This window comes from Cervus elaphus, chromosome 11 (genome assembly GCF_910594005.1).
Source record: "Cervus elaphus chromosome 11, mCerEla1.1, whole genome shotgun sequence".
Classification (NCBI taxonomy): domain Eukaryota; kingdom Metazoa; phylum Chordata; class Mammalia; order Artiodactyla; family Cervidae; genus Cervus; species Cervus elaphus.
Window position 1 is genome coordinate 57,780,384 of NC_057825.1, and position 13,944 is coordinate 57,794,327.

Below are 13,944 nucleotides of genomic sequence, written 5' to 3' on the forward strand. Positions count from 1 at the left end.
AGGGGGCAGGCAGTGAAGGCTGGGGGCAAGACGCAGGTTGAAACTCCCAAGTCCTTCTCTATCCCTCAGCTTCTCCCCTCTCCTCCCACCCTACTGCCAGGGTCTCAGATCCTTTCCTTAGGGCCCTGGGCAGTACCAGGCTCTGTTCTATGTTTTGTGCCAACATCAGACACCTCTGGCCTTCCAAGGCCACAAAGAACAAAACCAACCCTGAATCTGATGAAAAAAGTCTCAGACCTGGTTTTTCCCCTTGGCATCTCCCCAAGGACAGCTGTCAAGAGGGCAGCCCACTTCAGTGCCCTGGCGTCCACCTAAGAGGATTCCTGTGTCCTGACCCCCTCTGCTCTGGGCTGGACTCTGGGGCTGGGCCAAAGGGAGGGCATTCCTGCCTGGTGAGCTGCACTTTTCTCCTGTGGCAAGAAAGTTCTCTGGCCCTGGGAGTTTGATCTCACCCTGACCACACCCTGGGATCCAGAACCTTCCTTTCTGATGGGAGGTAGGGTAGGTGCTGGGGAGTGAGGGAACTAGGCTGGGGTGAGCAGAATTTCTAACATCTAAGGGCAGACCTGAGTCTCTTGTGTTTATCTGGACACTGAATCAGCCACCTACCAGCTGGGTAACCTTGGAAATGGTACTCACTTTTCTTGGGCCTCAGTCTTCTCATCTGCAAAATGGGTGCCAAAGGAACCTAGGTCATTATTTACAACTTTTAAAAACACTGTAAAAAGCAGGAAAAAAAAAATCTGACCTTGCTCCCGACCATCCCAGGGAGCAGCCACCAGGTGCTTTGGGGTAGGCAAAGAGCTCCAGAGACCTGTACCCAGGACACATCTCCAACCCCCAAAGCAACTGGACAGATGCCAAGGGTGGCTTTTTCCAAACTGCCTTCCACTTTCCTTTCCCCTGCCAGGATCTGTATTTGTATTTCTGTGTTTTGAAAGCCCAGAGAGTGGGGGGAGGAGAGGAGGAGCACAGGGTAATTAATGATTGATTCTCTGGCACAACCACCAGGAGGCCTCAGGGCACGCTGTCGGCCACTTCCTGAGGCATGGGGGACAAGGTAAAAATCCCACCTGGCTGTGACACAATTGGACAGGTCTGGGAGGTGAGGAAGGGGGAGAGGATGGTGCCCTGGGCACTTGTCAGGGCATCAAAGCTCTGCCCTGGCTCCCCCCCACCCCACCCCCACACACACATGCACTGGCTCTGCTGCCCTCTTTCTGGGTCAAAAACTATTCATTGCACCCCTCACAGACACCCCTGGCCCCAGAGCATTCCCTACACCCGCCCTGCACCCACAGCATCAGCACATGCTCACGGGCCCTTTCCTGCCCCACAGCTCACCTGTCCATCACCCAGGGGCTCACACGGCTGTTTGACGAACGCACAGTGCTGCTGGGAAAGGATGAAAGGAACTGACTTGCACAGCAAAATTTTAGAGGAGCTTTAACTCTGCCCTTCTTGGAAGTATCGCCCGGCCTTTGTTGTCTAATAATAATTAACTTTTGTACAGAGCTGCAGTTTTCAAAGGCCTTTTACGTTCATAATTCTATTCATCCTCACAGCAAGGCTGTGAGGTGGGTCTCACCCTCCTCACCCCCTCACTCCCATTGCTACCCCTACCCATATGCTACAGAAGAAGAAAGTAAGATTCAGAGAAAAGGAATGGTCCCATTTCACACAGCCAGGGCTGACACGCTAGCCTTCTAATTCAGGGTAAGGAGCTGCTGTTTCTTTCCCAAAGGATAGACTTTAGTCCTGGGATCATTTACCATGTAGGGGAAGGTGGCATGGTGGGTAAGCAGGGGGCAAGCATCTCCCCAAAGACTGGTGGGGGCTGGGATCTCCTCCTCTGGATGGAAAAAGTCTTGGGTCCCCTCACCTAGGATATAGGGAGGTGATAGGGAGAGAAGCCTGTGGACCACTCTGGGGTTCAAGGACCTGAGCCAAGAGGTTGCAGAATTCCATCTGCACCCAACCCAGAGACAGTTTAAACTCTGAGCTTCTTATAAAAGACCCCAGACCACCTTCCTTCCCAACTCTATCAGCTGACATGACCAATTCATTCTGGTTTCCCCAGGACAGTTGGGTATTTTAGCACCCCAAATCCCACATCTTGGGAATGTCCTTGGTCTCATCCCCAGCTGGGTGGATTTCAGCTGAATTGTGGAAAGACAGACCCCCTTTGGAAGGTTCAGTGGATCAACTTGGAATTTAAAAATCTCAGAAGACTCACGGGGGTTAGGCAGCCACCTGGGATGTATATTAACCTCTTGGAATGTTGAACTGCAAGACAATTTGTTTCCACAAAGAAACACGCAGATCTGCGGCCACATCTGCCAGATTTTTAAAGGAAACCAAAGTTACTCTCTCTTCCCTATTGATTTTCATATCAGCAACTAGTTACATTTTCTTGGAAAAAGACTGAGTTTAAAAAATCATAACTGGATTTAAACCACAGATTGCCAGATGATAGTCTCAGTGTGAAAGGCTTATGGACATCAAATCTGAGAAGGGCAGGAGAAGGTATTGGGTTTTGAAAGAATGTCCTAAATTTCCCATTGCTCTGAGTATCTTAATCAGCATGCTGACTTTATTTGGAAATTGTAATTACATCAAAGGAAGGCTTGAGATGTTCATGCTTAACTAAAAGGATCATGGAATTTTCCTGTTTGAGAAAAAACTGTGATAAAAGCCATTAAAAAATTATATGTATATAATTACTAATATATATATTATATATATATGTATATATATATATATATACAAACTTTGTAGAGCAAATGGCATGCATGTACAGTTGTATCCGACTCTTCGTGACCCCATGGTCTATAGACTTCTAGGCCCCTCTGTCCATGGAATTTTCCAGGCAAGAATAATGGAGTGGGTTGCCATTTCCTCCTCCAGGGGAACTTCCTGACCCAGGGATCAAACCCAAGCTCTTGCATCTCCTGCAGTAACAGGTGGATTCTCCACCACTGCACCATCTGGGAAAATTATAATATAGATAGATAGATAGATAAACTTTTTCAACTTCTTTATTTTGCAAAAAGTCGGGATACTGGTTAATAACCATTTCCTTGACCTTGGCTGAAAAGAGTTAGAAAGTGGCAGGGAATCCAGGCTTTGTTTCCCATTGTAATTAGAAAGCAGAACCAGACCAAGAGGCATCGGAGCTCACTGTGTCCTCACTGCTTGTTGGCTCTTGGCTTTGGAAGAACTTGTCCGTGGTGCCTCCTCCTGGCTATCCACTGTCATCCCAGTCTGAGGGAGGGCTGTTCTCAAGGTGTACGGATGTGCGTATTAAGTTGTCATATTAAAATGAATTTTTTAAAACACAAACTCACAATTGGGACCTGAATGTTTCATTAACTTGCTGTTTTTGTCCTCTGAGAAATTCTTCTAAAAGCAGAGAGGGAGAAGGGGCTTTGTTTTGCTGAACGGGAGGAAAGCATTGGCAAGACTGAAATGGGTGCATTTTAAAGGTTATTGGTACCTGTCAGCCCCTCGACCTGGGCAGATCTTCTGAGGTTTGCAAAACTGTTTGGGTGAGGGCTTGTCAAGTTCACCCTGGATGGAGCACTGCCCTTCCCAAACCCCAGGCAGGAGGGGAGCTTGGGTGGACAGTCTCCGAGAGGCCTCCACACTCCACAGCTCTCCTACAGACAACAGGCAGGCACCAGAGCAGCAAACCAGCCGAGGCAGGGCAGAGGGGTCCGTGGGACCTATACCCAGGTCCATTTTCATCCCGACACCCTTCTTTCCTCCCTCTCTCTGGTGTGAGAGTGGAGTTGGGGGGAGGTCTGACCAGAGAAGCAGAATATCTGAACATTGTGAAACCACAGAGCAATCTTAAGTAACAATTTTCGAGAAGCACTTAAAACAATAAGGCACCAATTGTTTTTTGTTTCAAGTCACATGTAGGGGTGGAGGATCCATTTCAGGACATACATATTCTTTTTCTGTTCATAGAATGATTCATTTCTACTAAATCCAGAAAAAGCAAGGCTGGGCAGGAGGAGGAAATATATTAACCTGAAAGCTTTTGTGGGGTGTTTGTGTGTGTGTGTGTGTGTGTGTGTGTGTGTGCTATTCAAACACGTGTACACACACTCCTCCATTACCCCTGTTTCCTCTGCCTCATCCCTTCCCTCTCACCCCAGTGGCTCTGGCCTCTGCATCCCAGAGCAGCCCCTCCCAGTTACAAGCATCACTCTCCCCCCAGCTGTAACCCTGAGTCCACAGCAGGCCTGAGTGGAGGCCTGCTGGCGCTGTAGGACATTGGTTCACCCACACAGCCATCCTTGTATCTGCTTCCTTAACCGAAGAGGAGAGCAGTGAAGAAGGGGAGGAAGCTTTCGCCCCCTCCGAGGGCTTCTCATCTCCACCCAGAGAGCCCTTCTTATCCAACCCTTCTTACCCCTGCTCCCCTGAGGCTGCTGATTCCTGCAGACAAGTCAAAGGTCAGCTCACCCTGTCCCTTTCTAACACACTTGCAGCCTGAGTTGCAATCTAGGCCCTCAACTAGGCCTGTCCTCTGAACTCTTCCCCCAAGTTCAAATTTCTCAGGGAGCAAGAAAGGTGGTGGGCTTCACTGGCTCCAGAGGTTCCCAGAGACCCTCGTCCTCCAGGTCTAAAGCCTCCATCGCACACTCCTCAGATCTTTCCAAGCCTGCTGAGTTAGGGCTCAGCTGCCTCTCTCTCCTCTCTCCACTGGAAACAGAAGCTCCAGCGAATGTTTCTAACTCCTGAGTCCACTCAGCCATGTCCCCCTTGCAAAATCCTCCCCTTCCCGCACCCAGCCAGCCAATCGGCGGCCTGCGAGCCTCTCCAGACCCATCTCTCCGGGCCCTGGCGGGATAAAACCGGTCGGCGATGCCGGGTGGATGGGAACAAACTTCGGAAGGAGGAGAGACACGGGGTCCAGGGCACCCTCGAGGGCGGACCCGGGCAGTGAGGGCCTGTGGCCGGCCGGCCAGGTATGCCGCCCAGGGGTTGGCTGAAAGCTGAGTGGGAGAGAGGGGTGACTGGAGAAGGGAGAAGGTCCCAGGAAGCCCGGCAGCCTTTTCTCTCTCAAGTTAAACTGGATGAGGCTGGGGCAGCCGAGCGGAGGGCAGCGGGTTAGAGTTTGGCGCTGCCCAGCGGACCCGAACGCCGGCTCTTCCGGACGGGCGCATGGGTTAGGCCGGCCTGAGGTTGGCCACTCTTCGCCTGAAAATCCTGCGACCCCTGCCTGGCGATGAAAGCCTCAGGGTAGGGCCTGGGGAGGAGGTCTAAGGCGGCGGGCCGGAGTCTCATACCCGTGCCCCGGGTCTGTGCAGGGCAGCGGCGTGGCGGCGGGCGCGGCGCGGATCTGCGTGAGGAAGCCCTGAGCCCTCGGCGGGCTGCGAGCGACTCTCCAGGATGCCTCACAACTCCATTAGATCCGGTAAGAACGCGGCGTGGCCGGGGACCCCCGGATCCCCCGCGTCGCTGTGCGTCCGTGCGTGCGCTCGGGTCGGTGGGGCTCGCGGCTCACTGGACCCCTTGCGTGGGGGCGCAGCTGGGGACGCCTCGGGCCTGGCTCTCCGCAGCGGCCGCCTCGCCACTCTCTTGGGCCCTGAGGTCCCCCCTCGACCCGGAGGAGCCGACCTCCCCAGGCCTGGGTTTCTGCGGACCACCGGGAGGGGCGAGGAGCTCTCCGTGGGGTCAGAGGAGTGTCCTTCGCGTCCCATCAGCCTCTCGCCTGGCCAGTCATAGTGGCCATCCTGCGCGCTCTCAGGCCCTACGCCGCACCCCTGCTGGACTTGCAGTCCCCTGCTCCCGACCTCCACGCCCTCGTCCCCGGGTGCGCGCAGCTCTCGCCTGAGGCTCCTGTGGCGGGACCCTGAGACCCGCGCACCTCTCCAGCCCACACGAGAGGAGCCCGCGGTCCGGGGCCTGGGACCCGTGAGCACCTGGGATCCAGTGAGCGCACTGGAGGGCTATCGGACTCCTCCTCGCTCAACACCGGACAGAAGGGGACCGGCGTGCGGGGCATCCGGCCGGGCGAGGACTGAGCCCTCCGCGAGCCGAATCCCGCGCCCCACCGGCATCCGGGTTCACGGCCTTCTATAGCTCTCGAGTCACTGGCCGCGGCGCCGACTCTCCGCGACCTCCGGGCTCAGGTCGGGGTGGTCTGTGCCAGGAAGGAGCCGCAGGGCTGGGGCCGGTGGGCACGGTGGGCATGGCCCGCCGGGCGCTCTGCAAGTGTGGACAGCGAGCAGGAGTCGCGGCCCGGCCCGCGGTGATGGATGGAGCCGGGCCAGACGCGGGGAAGGCGATTTATGGGGCCAGGGCGCAACGCTATCGATTTGGGCCGGTGGAGTGAGAGGAAATCAATATTTCAGATGAATTCTTGGCGAATATGAAGTCCCGCTCGGCAAGCGGGACATTTGTTATAATAAGGAGGGTCGCATCGGGCGCTGCGCGCGGCTGAGATCTCAATTTAGCCCAGAGCGCTGCGCTGCTCCGGGACTGAAGGCGGAGGATCCACCGGCACAGGCGCGGGGACCCCCGTGGACGCCCGAAGGTTTCTCGTTCGGGTTCGCTCCACCACCGGAGACTGAGTCAGCAGCACGCTCCCTCCCCATCCCGGTGCCAGGAGGTGAGCGAGGCCACCGCGGTCCTGGCCCCGCTTTGCGGGCGCCCGGCCTTCGGGGGAGCGGAGCAGAAATCTCACCAATGCTCCCGGGAGCAGCGGGGTCGGAGAGCCAGGAGACCCAGCGGAGCGCCTGGCACTCCTTACTCCGCGCCCAGGAGTCATAAAAGCTCCTTGACCACTTTCTGGGACCAGGACCAGGTTTTAGTCTCTTAGTCTTTAGCCTAATGCGGGTGTAACGACACACGTCGCCCTCGCCTCGGAATCAGGACTGGTCTCCCAGGCAGAGCGCGCGGCGCGGCGTTAGGTGCCGGATCCCACGCCAGGCTGGTTCCGCAGCTTCTGCTCGGCTCCCTGTTTGTTTCTACCCAACCCTTAAGCCACCGCCGACCTTCCCCTGACCGCTCTGGTGGTGATAAGAGTGGGTGCTCTCTCTCGGTCCTCGAATTTACAGTCCTGGACCAGACCTTTTCCTCCCTGTCGCTGCGTGAGAAATAAGACGGTGTCACGGTCCCTCGGGTTGGCTGGATTTTGTTTTCACTACTGATTGTCATTACGGAAGCGCTCGTTAGAATACATGGAAATCAAGAAGGAAAGAAGAAAGGGCACAATTTATTTTTACTTTATTTTTAATCAGCCCCAAACCCAGATGAGGAGACCCTGCTTTTCCATTAGCTCGGAGGCAATCGCCCTTGGGTTTGGGGAGGGAGCGGTTTCGCCCCTATCGCAGGCGGGGCCTGGGACGGAAGTATTCTCTGTCTAGAGGGGACTTCTTCAATCCTCTCCCCAAAACAAATTAAAAAATAAATCTAAGAGAGGGAGAAAGGCTTTCTCCTATAGTTTAATGCTAATGAAACAGAAGAAATTTGCTTAAAGCATAGCTCAAAAGATTCAAGGCTGTCCCCTGTTTCTTTTTCAAATCCTCTCTAGGTAAATCTGAGTGAGAGATCCTCCGTCTTTCTAATCACTTGACACCATTGTCTGTATTTAGAGCTAAATTCACAAGCTGAGCCCTCCAGTTTTTTATAAGCCCATTTCCCTCTTTGGTCTTAGAGATTTCCTTCTTTCTCCCCCGCCGTTTCGCTTTCTGAGATCACAACTCTGCATGGACTTTGCCTGGAGAAGCCTTCTTGAAGGTTTTCCCTGGAGCAAAATGGGGCGAAGACGGGCGGCGGGACCTTTTCGCGGGAGCGAGGCCCAGCGCACCGTTTCAGATAAAACGAAACGCGCTGAGAAAAGTTTTGCGCGGCCTCTGCCGCCCCCGCCACTGCGGCTCACCCCCGGCTGATCTTGCTTCGCAGAGGGATCTTTAAAAAAAATTTTTTTTCCTCCCTACGGTTTTATTCTGAAGGGATGTAGAGAGCGAAGAGTGATTGAGTCTGAGTTGCCGATGGTCAGTGATGGGATGAACGGTCCGTAAAATCCACCGGGAATTTTGTAGCATCAAGGAACAGAGATCCTGAGCAAGAACTTTTCTTTAAAGAATAAAGATGCCGCATAAGTATTAGAATGTAAACAGCACTACATCCGTGAAGAAGAGAGCTCAGTAAAAAAAAAAAAAAAAAAAAAAAAAGCAGGCAGGGTGTTATTAAAAGTTATGCACAGTAACTTTCTAGAAATCCTCTTCCCCCAACTCCCAAAAATATATTATTCAAGAAGTAAGATGAGACTTTCCATTATGGAAAGAGCGTTTCTCTAACTTCCTTAGATCACAGATGGAAAGCCCCCCATACCCTCCACTTGGTTTTAAAAAGGCGCAAAGTAAGCCAAGAAACTGTTTTCTTCCCAGGTTTCTTGCCTGGGTTGAAAATAAGGTCCAGGGATGAGAAAAGGTCTTGAGGAACATAAAGAGGTATTGGGGTTCCTCAATTCATCTTTGTTTGGAGATGGTCCATCCTCCAACCCTCCTCTATGCAAGTTAATTAGGAGATAATTGAGCTACCTTGTGAATTAGTTTTAAGATAAGTATCTTTTCAAGCTTTGTCACTTTAATTGCCCCACTGATTGATAAGAAGTAATTATTTCTAATTGACACTTTTTTGATGTCTATTGGAAGCATTTATTTGGGACATTTTCAGGGTGGAAGGAAAGTTAATTAATTTTATCAGTCTATACCCAAAAGGACTGTACCTAATTTTACTGAAGAGGACAAAGGAAGTGGAGGGGAAAAAAAACACAAAAATCAATCTCGGAAATTTAATTATTAAGAGATATTTTGGTTCAGAGGAGAGCACCTACCATTATAACTACATGTCAAAACTTTCTATTTATGGCCTCGAATCTTGAATTTTAATATGGCACGTGTTTTATGTGTATGCCTTTCCCCAGGAATATACATCCCTTTGTATACTGACTTCATTTTGGAGGTTACTCAGCTTTGTAATTAATTTTTGTGAAAAGTAAGATCAAGGGTGCTCAGTACACTCAGAATAAATGGTATCATTTTTGTAAGAGCAGATTGTAAGAAAGATTTACTAACCGTCATCCTTGCTCTGTAATTATTGATAGAGTTGGGTATAAAGGTGAAACTTTACTTATGGTGACATGACTTTTCATACCTCAACCTCAAACCTCGGAGTAAACAGTTTAATCATTCACATCCCCTAGAATGTGTTCGTGTGAAAGAAAAAGAAGGGAGAGACTAAAGAGAAAAAGAAAGACACTGAAAGGAGACAATGAGGGAGGGGAGACTGGAGGGGAAGAAGGTGATTGGAGAGGAAAAAGAAAGAACTCATTTCAGAAATGAAGGTAGCCAGGTACTTGGAAACTTTGCCATTCAATATAAGGAAATCAAAATTCTACTTTAAAACATGTCCTTTTGAATATGATCTCAACCACAGCAGTCCCTAACCCCTCACCATCACCAGAACCCCTACTTTTTCATGCATAAAAAGGCAGGATCTTTGGGGACTGCGTGGTCTGAATTTGGGGTGTCTAGATATCAAAGTTTGGATTTGGTGTCCATGAAAAGGAAGCAAGAAAAGAGACATTGTGCTCTGGTGGCTTATAAAGAGATTTAAGTGTTGTTTATTTTTATTATTAAAGCCCCTGAGATCTTCATTCCTAGTTCTCTACCCACAGTCTTTCCCGTGGATTGACTTGTGACTCACTGACATAGGAAAACATTTCCACATTAATCCAAAGTGGAGACGCACGCTCCCGCACACCCACGAATGCCTGAAATCAGAGCAGTTTCATCAGACAAGATACTGTCCTGTCAGGTTCATTTCAGCCAGTGCCTGTTTCCATCATTTATGTTTAAAATCTTGTCTGCTTTTAATGATGTTTCTCCCAGATTACGTGGAGCTACAAGAATGAGGAAACATGTTAAATGAAAAGAAATTTAAAACTTACAAACAGCAGATAATATCGCATACCAACCTCACTATTAGTGAAACTGAAATAATATATAAATAATGCAAAAAAAATCGCAAGGGAGAGTTTAGTAATGGAAAATTCCCCTGCAATTAAATGAAAGAGTAATTTAGTGGAGATATGCCTGGATGAATTAGCATTTATTAATTGGTTCTCATAAAAACAATTTGTGTGTGTATGTTTGTGGGGAGAGTGTTTAAAGTATGGATTTTTCATGGGAAAAGTTCCTCAAATATTCATATCAAATTATGTAGCGATCACAATCTATTTTGTGAAAAATTCCAGTTTTCTCACTGGCGAATTTCACCTGCACACAGAGAGAGTTGGGGTAAGGGAGAGAAAACCCTTGAGATCAAAAGAAGGACATTTTTCTCTTGGGACATTTTCGGGCATGAAACCAGTTGGCAGAGTCGGCTACGCTTTGGAACATCCAAACCAGGTCCTGAGAGGACTCCCAGGTGACCCATCTCCTCTGGGACATGACTAAGAAGCAGAGGAGACTGCTCTGTGGCTCTGCCCCCTCCAACCCCGCCCCAGTCTGCTCCAGCATCCTCACCAGCTCAGGCAGGAACTGCAGTTTGTAATCTCAGCGAGGAGCTTGCTAGGGTTGACTGATGCGGGGATGTGTTTACTTTCTCTCGCCACAGTTGGTCTGTCTTCAGTTCTAAGCATTTTAAAGCTGCTCTATTTATCAATCCAAGAGGTACTGACTTCTCAGTTGCGCTGAGAAAGCTTTGAGCTCCGAGGTTCTGAGTACACAGAGAGATAAAAGACACAATTTCGTTTAAGAGGGGGGGGGGAAAGATAATTTTAAAAGGAGAGGGGAGGGGAACGTGCCCCTCCCATTTCAGGCTACAGTTTGCTTTTGTTTTAGTTGAGATTGGGCGAAAGACTGTGTCTCAGCCCCCAGGAGCCTTCACTCCCTTCAGAAATACAACTTGGGGGTGTAAAGCTCCGTCAAAAAAGAGGAGGATGCAGCCTCCCACTCAGAGCTCTTTGGTGGGGAGGATTTTTTCTAGAACACCTTGGCTCAGGTTCTTTTGGAGACGGAGTTAAAAAAGATTCTGCCTAGGAAGTAGGTGCAATGCCTGCTTCCAACAGAGGTGCTAGGTATTTCTTATTTGGAAGAAAGAGTATAGAAAGCACAGTCCAAGGGTCTCCTGGTTCCTGAAAACTTCACCCTCCCAGGCAAATCTCAGTTCCTCCAGTACACCGTCAGTGACCCTAGGATAGAATTTCTGGATCAGGGTGGAGTGGGCAGGGGCATCCACAATTCCTTATTTATCTGTGGTCTTAATTATATACTGGGTCGTCCCTGATGGCTCAGTGGTAAAAATCCAGCTTCGATTCCTGGGTCAGGAAGATCCCTTGGAGAGGAAAATGGCAACCCACTCTAATATTCTTGCCTGGAGAATCCCATGGACAGAGGAGCCTCATGGGCTACAGTCCTTGGGATCGCAGAGTCAGACACAACTGAGCGACTAAACATGTTATGTTATGTTTAGTCACTGAGGTCCAGAGTCAGTGCTGACAAGTCTTTGGGGGTTTCTTAAAACCCCTCCAGGTGGGCCACATGAGCAAATGTCTCTTACCAGCTCTATGGATCAGAAAAATCGTGGTAGAAAGGTTTCTGTTTTAAACCATCGTTGGTCACTGAGTATGGGCTTTACTTGGACTGGGGCTTCTTCCCCACAAAGGACAAAGGTCCTGGGTACACACCAGTGTCTCCAATGCCGCGGCATGTCCCAGATCAAAGGGAGGGAAATTCAGGGGTCCTCCAGTGATATGTGGGTCTTGCTTCTGTGTTAATGCCGGAGGATCCTCCTGTAGTCCTGAATGCCATGGAAAATGCCAAGGATCTTCAAGGCTCCACACAGCCTGCCCACAGCCGCTGCAGGTCTGCCCGTGCCTCATTCATATCCAAAGAAAGAGATGCAATACACAGTGCTGAGCACACCGTGACACTTAGTGAGCCCTCGGTAAATGTAAGCTCTGATTATTTTATCTCTGAGGGCTGTTACAGGTGTGGAATTCTGCTGGGAGAGAGCACATCCATCATCTCATTTAATTCTCAGGAGTCTGCCAGGCAGGTGTGTTATGGACATTTTTACAGAAGAGAGGAGCACTCGTGCTCAGTGAGGCTGATGTGTCTCCAGCTCCCTTTCCACTGCCTTCTTTCTCAAAGTCCAGCTCATCAAAACTCCCTGTGTCACTAGATGGCTTCACGCCTGCAACTCCATCGGAAACTCGGGCCAGCATCTTGGATCAGGAGGCTCAAGGATTCTTGCCGACAGAGTCAGATAGGACCTTCAGTCTGTTGGCTTGGCTTCCTTATCACCATCCCTAAAGCTCCAACTCAGTGAAAACAGACTATTCTCAGTCTTCCCATCTGCAAAATGGGAGCAGTGGTCCCTATCTGGATGTCCCTCCTGGAGGTCCTGTGAGGAGGAAGAAGATGGTCAGACACTCAGGAAAAGCAGAGAGAGGGAGCTTTCTTTTAACACATCCCCTCCAGTGCTAACATGTTTCCATCTGCATCAAAAAAAGCGGCTACCCACCAGAACCTCAGAGCTCCAGTGGTGCAATCCGTTAGCACATGGTACTTATACTGTAGTACATGCAGAGCAATGCCAAGGTTGTGATTTTAAGTCTCACCTAGAGCATGACCCTTTGGGCTTCACAGGTGGCACTAGTGGTAAAGAATCTGCCTGCAATGCAGGAGACCCGGGTTTGATCCCTGGGTCAGGAAGATACCCTGGAGAAGGGAATGAGAACCCACTCCAGTATTCTTGCCTGGAGAATTCCAGGGACAGAGGAGCTTAGCGGGCTACAGTCCATGGATTTGCAAAGAGTCAGACATGACTGAACAACTAACACTTTCATAAGTACCTCCATAAATCGTAGACCATCAGGGAACTTGCTCCCTTGGCATTTCCAAACCCCACTGGGCCTGCCTGCTTAGGTACATTTCAGAGACTAACAGGTTAGTAGAAATGATGGACATAGGTTCAGAATTACTGGGAAGACAAAACCATAATGTCAGGGGTGGTTGCTGGGTGCCTTCTCCACAGGCAGCAAGTGGGGAGCCCTTGAGATACCAGATCTTATTTCCCCAAGTTTAGGTTCATTCCCTCTTCTGCTTCCTGAGGGGTCCTCTCACTCAAGAGTTCAAAATTAAGTCATCTGCTCCTTTGGAGCTTCAGCCAAGGTTCCACTTGTACCAGGAGCTGGAAAGGGAGTTGTTTTGTCCCTTTTTGCTGTGGAATGCAGCTGCCCAGCTCCTGGCTGATTGCATTTCTCAGATGCAACCCCATCTTTGATTTAAGCAGAGAAAGACATGGAGAGAGAAAACTACTTCTTTCCTCATAGTTGCTTGACAATGTTGTGTTCGTTTCTGCTGTACAGTGAGGTGAATCAGCCATACATATACATACATCCTCTCTTTTTGGATTTCCTTCCCATTCAGGTTACCACAGAGCATTGAGTAGGGTTCCCTGTGCTATACAGTAGGTGCTCATTAGTTATCTGTTTTATACATGGCAGTGTATATATGTCAGTCGCAGATCTCCCAACTCATCCCACCCAGCCCTTTCCCCCTTGGTTTCCATATGCTTGTTCTCTATGTCTATGTCTCTATTTCTGCTTTGCAAATGAGATCATCTCTACCATTTTTGTAGATTCCACATGTGTGTTAATTTGCAGTATTTTGTTTTTCTCTTTCTGACTTATTTCACTCTGTGTGACAGTCTTTGCAAATCGTGCCTTTTGCAGAGACATGGATGGACCCCCTCCTTCTTTCTAACTCTGTTCTTTTTTTCTCCTGTCCTCAGCTCCAGTGCTCCTCCGTGTTGTCTTCTGCACCTGTTTCCCTAAGTGGCCTTGGAGTGACCTGAGTCGTTAGTGCTAATTAGTCCACCGGGATGTATTGTTACTGCCAGGCCCACCCAGCA

General features: G+C 49.8%; 1 protein-coding gene and 1 long non-coding RNA gene across 7 annotated transcripts in view; one reads left to right on the forward strand and one right to left on the reverse strand.

The window, feature by feature from the left end:
* Nucleotides 1-1,404, reverse strand: part of LOC122702804 — a 29,403-nt gene extending 27,999 nt beyond the window's left edge. Inside the window, exon 1 of one of the 2 annotated variants that reach the window (XR_006343337.1) lies at nucleotides 1,345-1,404. This is a non-coding gene — a long non-coding RNA (uncharacterized LOC122702804). Of the gene's footprint in view, nucleotides 1-639; nucleotides 685-1,344 lie in introns of those variants that run through there. The other variant, XR_006343338.1, reaches the window with a different exon arrangement.
* Nucleotides 1,405-4,878: 3,474 nt separating this feature from the next.
* PAX8 (paired box 8) overlaps nucleotides 4,879-13,944 on the forward strand; it is a 62,978-nt gene continuing 53,912 nt past the window's right edge. For all 5 annotated transcript variants that reach the window (XM_043917849.1, XM_043917851.1, XM_043917852.1 and 2 more), the window contains exons 1-2: nucleotides 4,879-4,979; nucleotides 5,322-5,428. In XM_043917849.1, the coding sequence (XP_043773784.1) occupies nucleotides 5,404-5,428 (25 nt within the window). In that variant the 5' untranslated portion in view covers nucleotides 4,879-4,979; nucleotides 5,322-5,403. The remainder of the gene's footprint in view (nucleotides 4,980-5,321; nucleotides 5,429-13,944) is intronic.